Consider the following 14557-nt stretch of genomic DNA (forward strand, 5'->3'; position numbering starts at 1 on the left):
TTTGTTCAGCAACACTCCCTAGGACCTTACCATTAAGTGTATAAGTCCTGCTAAGATTTGCTTTCCCAAAATGCAGCACCTCGCATTTATCTGAATTAAACTCCATCTTCACTTCTCAGCCCATTGGCCCATCTGGTCAAGATCCTGTTGTGTTCTCTTCGCTGTCTATTACAACTCCAATTTTGGCGTCATCTGCAAACTTACTAAGTATATCTCTTATGCTCGCATCCAAATCATTTATGTAAATGACAAAAAGTAAAGGGCCCAGCACCGATCCTTGTGGCACTCCACTGGTCACAGGCCTCCAGTCTGAAAAACAACCCTTCACAACCACCCTCTGTCTTCTACCTCTGAGCCAGTTCTATATCCTAATGGCTATTTCTCCCTGTATTCCATGAGATCTAACCTTGCTAATCAGTCTCCCATGAGGAACCTTGTTGAACGCCTTACTGAAGTCCATATAGATCACATCTACCACTCTGCCCTCATCAATCCTCTTTATTACTTCTTCAAAAAACTCAATCAAGTTTGTGAGACATGATTTCCCACGCACAAAGTCATGTTGATGATCCCTAATCAGTCCTTGCCTTTCCTTTCCAAATACATATATATTCTGTCCCTCAGGATTCCCTCCAACAACGTGCCCACCATGTGTTCCCTGGCTTGTCCTTACCACCCTTCTTAAACAGTGGCACCACGTTTGCCGACCTCCAGTCTTCCGGCACCTCACCTGTGACTATCGATGATACAAATATCTCAGCAAAAGGCCCAGCAATCACTTCTCTAGCTTCCCACAAAGTTCTTGGGTACATCTAATCAGGTCCTGGGGATTTATCCATTTTTACCTGTTTCAAGACATCCAGCACTTTATTAGTCCTATTTTGTACCTGCCTGCCCTAACTGTTTGACTCGCTTCTGTTCTCAACTGTACCAGTCTCAGATTGATCTCTTTCCTCATTATCTCGCTGGGTCTCACCCCCCCACCTTACTAGTTTAAATCCTCCCGAGCAGCCCCAGCAAATCTCCCTGCCAGTATATTAGTCCCCTTCCAATTTAGGTGCAATCCGCCCTTCTTGTACAGGTCACTTCTACCCCAAAAGAGATTCCAATGATCCAAAAATGTGAATCCTTCTCCCATACACCAGCTCCTCAGCCATGCATTCATTTGCTCCATCTTCCTGCCCTCATCAGCTCATAGCACTGGGAGTAATCCAAATATTACTACTCTCGAGGACCTCTTTTTTTAAATTTCTGCCTGACTCACTGTAATCTCCCTTCAGAATTTCATCCTTTTCCCTTCCTATGTCATTGGTTCCAATGTGGACAATGAATCACAATGGGCTTCGACCTGACGGTACAGTTCTATGTCTGAAGTACATTTACAGCTGAGAAGACAACCTACCAAAACATACGGGCGTGTAAAAATATATTAGTAAATATTGCAACGATTGAAGAAAATCACACTGAAAGGTCATAATCACCCTGGTCATTGGAAACAGTGGCATCCATTAAGCTCTTGAGTCGAGGTAATATTGGTCTTATGACATGAACCTAAAATACAAAATCAAAAGTATTATGTTTTCAGCTGATTCACAAATATAATTTTTCCTAAGAACATTTTGAACAATGAAGCATTTAACAACAATAAAATTAGCTTATTATTATTTTTGTCAATTCTGACATGATAGTCGTTTAAACTTAAGAAGTATTCAGATATCCACTCATGAGACCAAGGCATACAAGGCTACAGGCCAAGAGCTGGAAAATGGGATTACAATAATTAGGTGGTGTTTTGAACCGTACAGACTTGATGGGCCAAACAGCCTTTTTCCATGCTGTAGACATCTGTGACTCTACATACACATAAACAACAAAGAAAAAGCAAGTAGAAAGCATCTGGTTCATAATGCCCAAACCACTCATACCTGGGCTTACCAGGTTTGCCTGTGACACACACAGACCTGTTCTCAATCCTTAGGAGAGTCAAAAAAAAAATCTAAAGAAAAACAGGAAAATTTTTACTCTAAATTTAATGAAGAATTTGTTTGCCCAGGGGGTGGTGGGTATCTGGAACTCACTGCCTAAAAGGGTGGTACAGACAGGAACCATGACATTTACATAGTATTCAGATGAATACTTCATGCCACAGCATACAAGGTTGCAAACCCAGTTCTGGAAAACAGGCATGGACATTACACCACTATGGCCTGTAAAGCTCTATGATTCAACAACTCTCAAATAAAATTCAACAAAGCTCCAGGAGGCAAGTAATCCATTAACCTTACCACCTAATCCACAACTGATTTTCTATAATAAGAAACATACGTTCTCACTGAGGAATTTATTGAATTTCCTTTTGAATTACTGCAAGAATACCATGATCACTAGGTGTATCACCTCTATTCAAAAGGTGCAAACTCAGTATTCACAGAAACTCTTCATAATGTCTCTTGTAAAACCATATCTAATTCCTCTGCCATTTTTAAAACATCAATCATGCTTTCATAAAATTACATTTGTATCCACTATAAACTGCCCAAGTCCTTCCATCTATTATGATAACAAATATCAAAATTTAATTACCACCTTGGTTTTTGTCAAATTAGGACTGAAGCTACTTTGCATTGATAATAGTTGTTCACAAAGACCCTCACGTTCCTCCCTGATCCATACAGTTTCGTGGGTAGCCAGATATCAGGTAAAGTGAACGTTCTCTCAAAAACGTAATGAGCCAAATTTCATTTGAGAGTAATTCAAAAACATTTCAGATATATATCCTCACAACGGTCATCTGCATTAGTTAGCTCAGGTTGATACTTGGAAATGAAGCACTTTTCAAAAGGGACACACGTACTCAAAATTTGCCACTTACTTGATTTTCTTCCAGTGTTTCCATTATTAAAATATAATTTTCCCATAACTGGACAAGTTGTTTGCTTTTTTCACCCGACCACCAAAAAAGGCATGTGTCTGAAATAAAAATGATGCATGTTAAATTGAACTGAGGAATTGCTATTTTTTTAATTATAAAATCATAACATGCAAATTTCCAGTCAAATATCAATTTCTGCAAATTATTGAACTTTGCAGATTAAAAAAAAACGTTTACTGGCCTTCAAGTCCAATTACTCTCATTAATGTTCTCGATTATTCCTTTGTCATCTCCAAATCTCATCCCACCTAAAGTTCTTTTGGCCACCTTCCGATCCTCCAGCTCATCTAAAGCTCTACCAACGTCCTATTTCACACCAGGTCTTGATCACCGATCCATTATATTGTTCAATGCCTCAAATTTTAAATTCCAATCTTTGTGCTCAATACTTCTAAGACATTCTTTTACCCTCTAATCCTTTGCAATTTTCACTGTTCTGCTGGCCATAGTCTCTTATGCATTGCCCACCATTTCCCAAACATGAGTTAGGAGCAGGTGTGGGTCATTCAGGCTCTAAAATCTGTTTCACCATTTGATGACATTTTGGCTGATGCTAATCTGGCTTCAACTCCCATTTCCTGCTTAGTCCCCATACCTTTGATTTACTTGACAGTCAAGAATCTACCTGCCTTTGACTTGAAAATATTCAATGGTGTCTCCCATCTGCTCCCCTCACCCCCCCTCCACCTCCATCAAAAGTATAAAAACACACATTTTCCATTCACTTTCAACTATAGAGGAGTCACACTGGACTCAAAGAATTCAGTTTCTCTCTCCACATTTGTTGGTAGACCTACTGGATTTCTCCAGCATTTTCAATGTTTGCTTCAATGACCCTATTTTTACTGGTCTCTGGAGAACAAACCTAAAACCCTCATGAGAGAAAGAAATTCTTCTCATCTCCTTCATAAAAGGGAGACTCTATTTTTAAACTGTGTCCTAATCTACTCTCTCTCATAAGGAGAAACAAACATCTTTTCAGCACCCAACCAGTCAGGTTCCTTCAGGGTCTGGTATGGTTATATTATACACCATATTATGGCTCATTAAGATCACCTCTCATTCTTCTAAATACCACTGGAAACAAACCCAACCTGTACTCATGAGATAACCCAGCAAGCAGTCCAGCAGGACTTCTCTGAACTGCTTCAAGTGCAGTTATGTCCATTTTAGAGAAGGAAGCCAAAACACACGTTGACAGCCAAGCTTCTAGCCCCCTTAACTCCACTCTCGGAACTACCTCCTTTGACTTCCCTGACTTCTTTTATACTTTAATAAACCTCCGTCCCTAACTAAATGTTCTGCGAAATTAAAAACACAATATACGTAAATGAAGGAAGACAGAGAGAACTAACCGTCTTCATATAAGATTGCTGGAACAGATGATCACTTGAACGCCTGAATCAATTAAAACTTAAACAGCAAAGTTTTCTTTTAAGTTTAAGAGTGTTTCCTGTTTGTGATGAATTTTAGCTTCCCTGTCACCGAATTTATACAGCTCAACCTTCTAGTTTTCTATCTTCTTTAAAAAAATATATCATTTTGAATGCCGTGACCAATCAAGATTAAACCTCACTTTTGTCAAAGTATTCCATATTACTCCAAAAACATTTCTTTCAATTTCCCCTTGTATTTATCTTGAACCTATATGGCAGTCACTTCAATTTAAGATTCAACATGAACAATCCACATTTACTCTGTTTATCCTCATCAATTTGAACTAGTCTAATAAATGCAATCATTATATGACGAAAGGACATTGACCTACCTGTTCAAAACTTTATTTCTAACTGCAGACATCATCAATATTATTCACACATGCTTGTTGGTGTAATTCTATCCTCTTATCGCAAAAAGTATAGTCCTGCAGAGCATTCAAAGCCTAACATAATTTGCCTTAAAATCTGAAGAATGTAGTAAATTAAAATAAAGAATCTAACGGCATCATTTAGCTCCAATACATTGAGAAATTTAACACTACAATGATAACTCTAAAGTTTATGCTTATTCACAAATGGAATATTCTCATTTGCCCTTTCTCCTAGGCAGTTTGTGTCCTGTTCTTCTGCCTCCTTGGCATTTTGCTATTCCTCAAACTTTGATATTCAACCTTTTATTTTGAAGTAGATTGCTAGAGCTGCTTGGGAGGATTTAAACGAGTAAGGAGGGCAGGGGTGGGACCCAGGGAGATAGAGAGGAAAGAGATCAATCTCAGACAGGTACAGTTGAGAACAGAAGCAAGTCAAACAGTCAGGGCAGGCAGGGACAAGGTAGGACTAATAAATTAAACTGCATTTATTTCAAGGCAAGGGGCCTAACAAGGAAGGCAGATGAACTCAGGGCATGGTTAGGAACATGGGACTGGGATATCATAGCAATTACAGAAACATGGCTCAGGGATGGGCAGGACTGGCAGCTTAATGTTCCAGGATACAAATGCTACAGGAAGGATAGAAAGGGAGGCAAGAGAGGAGGGGGAGTGGTATTTTTGATCAGGGATAGCATTACAGCTGTGCCGAGGGAGGATATTCCCAGAAATACATCCAGGGACGTTATTTGGGTGGAACTGAGAAATAAGAAAGGGATGATCACCTTATTGCGATTGTATTATATACCCCCTAATAGTCAGAGGGAAATTGAGAAACAAACTTGCAAGGAGATCTCAGCTATCTATAAGAATAATACGGTAGTTATGGTAGGGGATTTTAACTTTCCAAACATTGACTGGGACTGCCATAGTGTTAAAGGTTTAGATGGAGAGGAATTTCTTAAGTGTGCACAAGACAATTTTTTGATTCAGTATGTGGATATACCTCCTAGAGAAGGTGCAAAACTTGACCTACTCTTGGGAAATAAGGCAGGGCAGGTGACTGAGGTGTCAGTGGGGGAGCACTTTGGGGCGGCGACCATAATTCTATTTGTTTTAAAATAGTGATGGAAAAGGATAGACCAGATCTAAAAGTTGAAGTTCTAAATTGGAGAAAGGCCAATTTCGACGGTATTAAGCAAGAACTTTCAAAAGCTGATAGGGGGGCAGATGTTCGCAGGTAAAGGGACGGCTGGAAAATGGGAAGCCTTCAGAAATGAAGTAACAAGAATCCAGAGAAAGTATATTCCTGTCAGGGTGAAAGGGAAGGCTGGTAGGTACAGGGAATGCTGGATGACTAAAGAAATTGAGGGTTTGGTTAAGAAAACGAAGAAAGCATATGTCAGGTATAGACCAGATAGATCAAGTGAATCCTTAGAAGAGTATAAAGGACGTAGGAGTATACTTAAGAGGGAAATCAGGAGTGCAAAAAGGGACATGAGATAACTTTGACAAATAGAATTAAGGAGAATCCAAAGGGTTTTTACAAATATATGAAGGACAAAAGGGTAACTAGGGAGAGAATAGGGCCCCTCAAAGATCAGCAAGGCAGCCTTTGTGTGGAGCCGCAGAAAATGGGGGAGATACTAAACGAGTATTTTGTGTCAGTATTTACTGTGGAAGAGGACATCGAAGATATAGAATGTCGGGAAATAGATGATGACATCTTGAAAAATGTCTATATTACACAGAGGAGAAAGTGCTAGGTGTCTTAAAACGGTTAAAAGGTGGATAAATCCCCAGGACCTGATTAAGTGTACCCTAGAACTCTGTGGGAGGCTGGGCCTCTTGCTGAGATATTTGTATCATCAATAGTCACAGGAGGGGTGCCGGAAGACAGGAAATTGGCTAATGTGGTGTCACTGTTTAAGAAGGGTGGTAAGGACAAGCCAGGGAACTACAGACCAGTGAGCCTGACATCAGTGATGGGCAAGTTGTTGGAGGAAATCCTGAGGGACAGGATGTACATGTATTTGGAAAAGCAAGAACTGATTAGGGATAGTCAACATGGCTTTGTGCGTGGGAAATCATGTCTCATAAACTTGATTGAGTTTTTTGAAGAAGTAACAAAGAGGATTGATGAGGGCAGAGCGGTGGACATGATCTATATAGACTTCAGCAAGGCGTTCGACAAGGTTCCCCATGGGAGACTGGTTAGCAAGGTTAGATCTCATGGAATACAGAGAGAACTAGCCATGTGAATACAGAACTGGCTCAAAGGTAGAAGACAGAACGTGATGGTAGAGGGTTTTCAGTCTGGAGGCCTGTGATCAGTGGAGTGCCATAAGGATCGGTGCTGGGTCCTCTACTTTTTGTCATTTATATAAATGATTTGGATGTGAGCAGAAGAGGTACGGTTAGTAAGTTTGCAGAGGACATCAAAATTGGAGGTGTGGTGGACAGTGAAGAAAGTTACCTCAGATTACAATAGGATCTTGATCAGATGGGCCAATGGGCTGAGAAGTGGCAGATGGAGTTTAATTCAGATAAATGCGAAGTGCTGCATTTTGGGAAAATAAATCTTAGCAGGACTTATACACTTAATGGTAAGGCCCTAGGGAGTGTTGCTGAACAAAGACATTGGAGTGCAGGTTCATAACTCCTTGAAAGTGAAGTTGCAGATAGATAGGATAGTGGAGGCATTTGGTATGCTTTCCTATGTTGGTCAGAGTATCGAATACAGGTAGTGGGAGGTCATGGTTAGGCCACATTTGGAATATTCCGTGCAATTCTGGTCTCCTTCCTATCAGAAAGATGTTGTGAAACTAGAAAGGGTTTAGAAATGATTTACAAGGATATTGCCAGGGTTGGAGGATTTGAGCCATAAGGAGAGACTGAACAGGCTGGGACTATTTTCCCTGGAGCGTCGGAAGCTGAGGGGTGATCTTACAGAGGTTTACAAAATGATGAGAGACATGGATAGGATAAATAAACAAAATCTTTTCCCTGGGGTGGGGGAGTCCAGAACTAGAGGGCATAGGTTTAAAGTGAGAGAGGAAAGATATAAAAGAGACCTAAGGGGCAACTTTTTCACACAGAGGGTAGTGCGTGTATTGAATGAGCTGCCAGAGGAAGTGGTGGAGGCTGGTACAATTGCAACATTTAAAAAGCATTTGGATGGGTATATGAATAGGAATGGTTTGGAGGGATATGGGCCGGGTGCTGGCAGGTGGGACTAGATTGGGTTGGGATATCTGGTCGGCATGGACGGGTTGGACCGAAGGGTCTGTTTCCATGCTGTACATCTCTATGATTCTAGATTATATCATGACTCTGCATACGGACAACCAGGCCCCAACACTAAAACATTCATTGCCAGCATCCTTTTTGTACCTTTGCCTTTTTGTCACAGGCCTTCATTTTCTCAAAGGAAGTCCCTCCGCTGCAAATGTCTGCATTAACCACATTCAATATACCAGCCAATTCATACATACTTTTCGCTAACAATTATAAAATGTGATGAAACATCGTCCATATCAATTAACTCTAAATTTATGAGGTTTTCTTGGTAATTAGTGAACACTAAGGTGTAATGACTGGATAGGGTAGAATTTGTAAGAAGCTTCCAGGAGAGTTTTCTAGAGCAGTATGTCAATAATCCGACGAGGGAAGGGACCATATTGGACCAGGTACTGGGGAACAAACCAGGACAGCTGGTAGAATTTGCGGTGGGGGATTTCTTTGGGAACAGTGACCACAATTCTGTAAGTTTTAGAATTCTCGTAGATAAAGAAGAGAACGGTCCGAAGGGAAGAGTACTAAACTGGGCCAAGGCCAATTATATCAAAATTAGGGAGGAGCTTGGAAATGTGGATTGGACACAGCTATTTGAAGGGAAGTCCACACTTGAGATGTGGGAGGCTTTCAAAGATAGGTTAAAGATCGTGCAGGATAGACATGTCCCGTTGAAGGCAAAGGATAGGAAGGCAAGATTGGTGAACCATGGATAACAGGAGAAATTGTGCGACTAGCCAAGAGGAAAAGGGAAGCGTACATAAGGTCTAGGCAGCTAAGAACAGAACGGGCCCTGGAGGAATATCGGGAGAGTAGGCCAAGTCTTAAGCGAGGAATCAAGCAGGCTAAAAGGGGTCATGAAATAGCTTTAGCGAACAGAATTAAGGAGAATCCCAAAGCATTTTATTCTTCTATAAGAAGCAAACGGGTAACTAGAGAAAGGATTGGCCCACTAAAAGATAACAAAGGAAGGCTGTGTGTTGAACGTGAGAGAATGGACGAGATTCTGAATGATTACTTCGCATCAGTGTTCACTGAGGAGAGGAACATGATGTTGTTGAGATTAGAAACAGAAGTTTGATTAGACTGGATTACATTGATATAAGGTGGGAGGATGTGTTGGGTATGCTAAAGGATATTAAGATGGACAAATCCCCAGGACCGGATGGGATCTATCCCAGGTTGCCGAGGGGCGAGAGAGGAAATAACTGGGGCCCTGACAGGTATCTTTTTGGCATCCTTAAATACAGGTAAGGTGCCGGAGGACTGAAGGGTTGCTCATGTTGTCCCCCTGTACAAGAAGGGAAGTAGGGATATTCTGGGTAACTACAGACCAGTGAGCTAGATGTCAGTGGTGGCAAAGTTGCTCAACAAGGTACTGAGGGATTGGATCTATTTATATTTAGAAAAGAATGGGCTTATCAGTGATAGGCAACATGGTTTTTGTGCGGGGGAGATCAAGTGAGGAAGTGACCAAATTGATAGATGAAGGGAGGGCTGTTGATGTGATATACATGGACTTTAGTCATGCGTTTGATAAGGTTCCCCATGGTAGACTAATGGAGAAAATGAAGTCACATGGTGTGCAGGGTGTTCTAGCTAGGTGGATAAAAAACTGGTTGAGCAACAGGAGACAGAGTGTAGTAGTTGAAGGGATTTCTCGAAATGGAGAAAAGTTACCAGTGGTGTTCCACAGGGGTCAGTGTTGGGGCCACTGTTGTTTGTAATATACATAAATGATCTGGAAGAGGGCTCTGTTAGTATGATCAGCAAGTTTGCAGATGACACGAAGATTGGTGGAGTAGCAGAAAGCATAAGGGACTGTCAGAGAATACAGGAGGATATAGATAGACTGAAGAGTTGGGCGGAAAAGTGGCAGATGGTTTTCAATCCAGACAAATGTGAGGTGGTGCATTTAGACAAGACTAATTCTAGACTGAATTATACAATGAACAGAAGAGCCTTGAGAAAAGTTGATGGCAGAGAGATCTGGGAGTGCAGGTCAATTGTACCCTGAAGTTTGCTGCACAGGTGGATAGAGTGGTCAAGAAGGCATATAGTATGCTTGCCTTCATTGGACGGGTATTGAGTACAACAGCTGGCAAGTCATGTTAAAATTGTACAAGACATTGGTTCGGCCGCATTTAGAATACTGTGTACAGTTCTGGTTGCCACATTACCAAAAGGATGTGGACGCTTTGGAGAGGGTGCAGAGAAGGTTTACGAGGATGTTGCCTGGTATGGAAAGTGCTAGCTATGAAGAGAGATGGAGTAGGTTAGGTTATTTTCATTAGAAAACAGGAGATTGAGAGGGGACCTGATTGAGGTTTTCAAAATCACAAAGGGTATAGACAGGGTGGATAGAGACAAGCTTTTTCCCAGGGTGAAGGATTCAATAACGAGAGGTCACGCTTTCAAGGTGAGAGATAGAAAGTTTAAGGGGGATACACGTGGCAAGTACTTCACACAGAGGGTGGTAGGCGTTTGGAACACATTGCCAGCAGAGGTGATAGAGGTAGGCAAGGTAGATTCATTTAAGATGCATCTGGACAGATGCATGAGTAGGTGGGGAGCAGAGTGATACAGATGCATTGGAATTGACAAAATGGTTTAGACAATACATTTGGATCGGCTCAGGCTTTGAGGGCCGAAGAGCCTATTCCTGGGCTGTAAATTTTCTTTGCTCTTTATTCTTTGGATGCATTTCCTTTAATTTATTTTTTGTTTAGCAAAGGTATTAAGGGTTATTGGCCAAAGGTAGGTATAAGGAGTTAGTCCACAGACTGGCGATGATCTTGTTAAATGTCCAAACAGGGTCATTGAGCTGAATGGTCTATTCCTGTTCCTATGTTCATTGTTGTACTTTATCTCATCTGGAACTATTTCAATCCTAATTGTGAGACATTCAGAGTAAAGTCATCTCTCAGGTGCCTTGATGTGTTACTTGTGGTTTGGATCTCAAACCTTTAGGTAGGGATATTTCATCAGAAATCTAGCAGTGCGTACAAACAGGCATCTTGTTACGTGAGAACCAGAAGACAAACACCCACGTGGAATCTGAGACGTCCAGCTGAGAGTTAGAGCCAAGACAAAATAACTAGGTGCACAACCAATTTTTCATTATTTGTCCAGCCAATGCTGGAACTTTTAGGTGCTGATGGGTTTAGGGGCAAGGGATCGAGCTCTTGAGAATTTGATCTGATCTAGGTTATGTTGGTCTTCATAGCTCTGCTACGTAAAGAAAGCATAAAGAGGAAACTTCTCAAGCACAGAATCCCAGAGGTTTTAAGTTCTGCACCGAGTGATGTGATGGTATCAGGGCATAGCCAGGGAGTAGTTTTTTTGGGGAGGTTAGGCACTTACTTGGAGCGTAATGATATATGAAGAGTTTTTCCAGCAGTTTCTACTTTTAACTCCAACTTCCTGCATCCACAACATTTTGCTTTAACGTAATGCTGTTTTGCTTTGGCACTACTGCTCAGATGTTAGCACATCTTCCTCATCCTTAAATCTCAGAGCATGCGCAGATCAACTGGCAGAGGTCTTCTCAGACATCTTCAACCTCTCTCTCTGCAGTAGGCCACTGTCCCTGCCTGTTTCAAGAGGGCCAACATCATCCCTGTGCCTAAGAAGGCTCATGCAGCATGTCTCAATGACTACCGTCCAGTGGCCCTAATGTCAGTGGTCATGAAGTGCTTTGAAAGGCTGGTCACGGCATTAATCAACTGCAACCTCCCCACTAATCTTGACCCACTCCAATTTGCCTATCGGACAAAAGATCCACGTCAGATACCATATCATTTGCCCTTCATCCTCCCTAGAACATCTTGACACCAAGGACAGCTACATAAGAATCCTACTCATTGCCTACAGTTCAGCCTTCAACACTATTATCCCCTCGATGCTGATTACTAAATTTATTCATCTCCGACTAGGCGCCACTCTCTGCAACTGGATCCTCAGTTTCCTGACCCACAAGCCTCAATCAGTGAAAACTGGGGACAATATTTCATCCTCACTAAAACTCAACACCGGATCCCCCTAGGGGTGTGTACTCAGCCCTCTACTGTACTCATTGTATACCCACGACTGCATCTCCAAATACCAGACTAATGCCATTTACAAGTTCGCTGTTGATATCACCATAGTTGGTCAAATCTCAGATGGCGACGAAACAGACTACAGACGGGAAGTGGAAAACCTGGAAAAATGGTGCATTGAGAACAACCTAGCTCTCAATGCTGGCAAAACCAAGGAACTCATTATTGACTTTTGGTGGGATGTTACTCATGCCCCCCTACACATTTACAGCACAGAGGTGGAATGAATAGAGAGTGTCAAGCTCCTGGGAGTGGTCATCCACAAGAAGCTTTCTTGGACTCTTCATGTGGACACACTGATTACAAAGGCCCAACAACGTCTCTTCTTCCTCAGGCAGCTGAGAAAATTTGGCATAATGTTGAATATCCTTGCCAACTTTTATAGGTGCGCCATCGAGAGCATTCTGTCTGGATGTATCATTACCTGGTACAGTAACTCAAGATTAGAAACGGTCACAGAGAGTGGTGAACTTGGCCCGCACTATCACAAAGGCCAACTTCCCATCTACAGAATCCACCAAGGAAAGGCTGCCAGCATTCTTAAAGATCCATCCCACCCTGGCAATGCTTTTCTACACTCTCTACCACCGAGAAGGTACAGAAGCCTGAACACACGCATTAGCTGGTTTTGAAATAGCTTTGACCCTACTGTTGTTAGAATACTGAATGGACTCACAAGCTCTTAGCATTCACCTGTACCTGTGTTTTATGTTCTGCTGTTTACCTACTATTTACTTATCTATGCTAGTTGACTGTGTGATCTGCCTCTATTGCTCGGAGGATAAAGCGTTTCACTGTGCCTCGGCACAAGTGACAATAAATTCAATTCAATACTATAACCACCGTCACAAAGAATTTCAGAATGTGGGAAAAGGGTTAATTGGACTTGCTGCTTCCTCCTACATTCCAACTGCACTAAATTCCATAAATAAATAGTCAGTTCTTATAAAAGTAGTAGTTGTGAACGTACTGGATTCGGCCGGAGACTCTGAACTGATTTCACTCCTCAATGAGTTCGAAACTTCTACAGCTCTCTTTAACAGGTACATGGCTCTCTTGCGCGACGTGTTATCCGGCTGCACCAAACCCGTTTGCACCATTTCCCAAAACTCCGGACAAATTCGGAGATCGAAGGTATCGGGGGATGACCGGTCTCCGGTATCAAAGAGCAGACGGGGAGGAAGCGAGGTCAGCAACAGCAGGGATCTGGAGCCGGAGCCGGTCTTTCCCCAGTGTTTCACGCGATCCCAGATCTCCTGGGCGAACAGGCACTTTGACACCGAGCTGCCCGGGTGCCGGAGAAGAGCCAGAATCAAGCCGGTGACCACTCTGGATGCCACGCTGTCCTCCCCCACTCTGACAGCGGTCAGGCCGAGCTGTAGCAGCTCCTGTACGCCGACTCCGGGCTCCAGAAGCAGCAGCAGCGGCGCCATCCTCACCAGCACCTCGACGGCGACTCGAATGTCCGAGTACTCGGAGGCCTGGCACTCGCCGCTCCGAGCTTCCTCCCCCTCAACCAGACCAGCCCTACCCCGTTCCTCGGTGTAGCTCCGCAGATCCCTCAGGCTTGGGGTGGTCACGTCCCGAAGCAGGGCAGGTGGGCTCCGTAGGCAACAGGCGTGGAGCAGGCCGCAAAGGGAGCACACCAGCCTCCGGCTCTGCTCCTCCAGCTGCAAATGCCGCACGAGCGGCAGGCACCAGCCGACGGCCAGGTCCCGCAAGGAGCTGGAGGCATCGCGCTCCTCGGCGCCGGGCGCCAGCTTCTCCACCAACAGCCCAAATATCTCCAGCCGACCAGGGTCAGGCGCCCCTGGCTCTCCTCCGTCCCGGCACCAGCGGCACAACTCCTGTACGGTGAATGAGAAACCGGACCCCGGCACAGCATCCAGCCGCTGCACCAAGTCCACCACCATCAATAAAGGCTCCATCCCCGACAGCCTGACGCCAACTGCTGGACACACCACTTCCGGTGCAAGTGTGTGTTTCCTCCTTTTCTAATGTCCGGCGGAAAACACCACCCTCTCGGCTCCGTTCCTAGAGAAATGGAAGCGTCTCTGTGAGGAAAAGAAGAAACGTTCGGTTAAGATGATTTGGAGATGCCGGTGTTGGACTGGGGTGTACAAAGTTAAAAAATCACACAACACCAGGTTATAGTCCAACAGGTTTAATTGGAAGCATTAGCTTTCGGAGCGTCGCTCCATCAGATGGTTGTGGAGGACACAAGAAAGGATTGCGAGGATGATTCAGGAGAAGAGTGAAAGTAATAGGGTGGTTGGTATGAGGGACTTTAACTTTCCTGATATTGATTGGGAAAGCCAGAGCTCTAGTTTGTTAGATGGGTCAGTGTTTGTCCATTGTGTGCAGGATGGTTTCCTGACACAATATGGAGATAGGCCAACAAGAGGTGAGGCCATACTGGATTTG

At 43.2% G+C, this 14557-nt stretch overlaps 1 protein-coding gene across 4 annotated transcripts in view; it reads right to left on the reverse strand.

Annotated features, from left to right (window-relative positions):
- Nucleotides 1-14123, reverse strand: part of tarbp1 (TAR (HIV-1) RNA binding protein 1) — a 176091-nt gene extending 161968 nt beyond the window's left edge. For 2 of the 4 annotated variants that reach the window (XM_043695409.1, XM_043695410.1), the window contains exons 1-3: nucleotides 13104-14123; nucleotides 2873-2970; nucleotides 1482-1551 (exon numbers count right to left, since the gene is read on the reverse strand). In XM_043695409.1, coding sequence (XP_043551344.1) covers nucleotides 1482-1551; nucleotides 2873-2970; nucleotides 13104-14061 — 1126 coding nt within the window. In that variant the 5' untranslated portion in view covers nucleotides 14062-14123. The remainder of the gene's footprint in view (nucleotides 1-1481; nucleotides 1552-2872; nucleotides 2971-13103) is intronic. The other 2 variants (XM_043695407.1, XM_043695408.1) reach the window with 2 other exon arrangements.
- Between the last annotated feature and the right edge of the window lie 434 nt (nucleotides 14124-14557).

This window comes from Chiloscyllium plagiosum, chromosome 9 (genome assembly GCF_004010195.1).
Source record: "Chiloscyllium plagiosum isolate BGI_BamShark_2017 chromosome 9, ASM401019v2, whole genome shotgun sequence".
Classification (NCBI taxonomy): Eukaryota; Metazoa; Chordata; class Chondrichthyes; order Orectolobiformes; family Hemiscylliidae; genus Chiloscyllium; species Chiloscyllium plagiosum.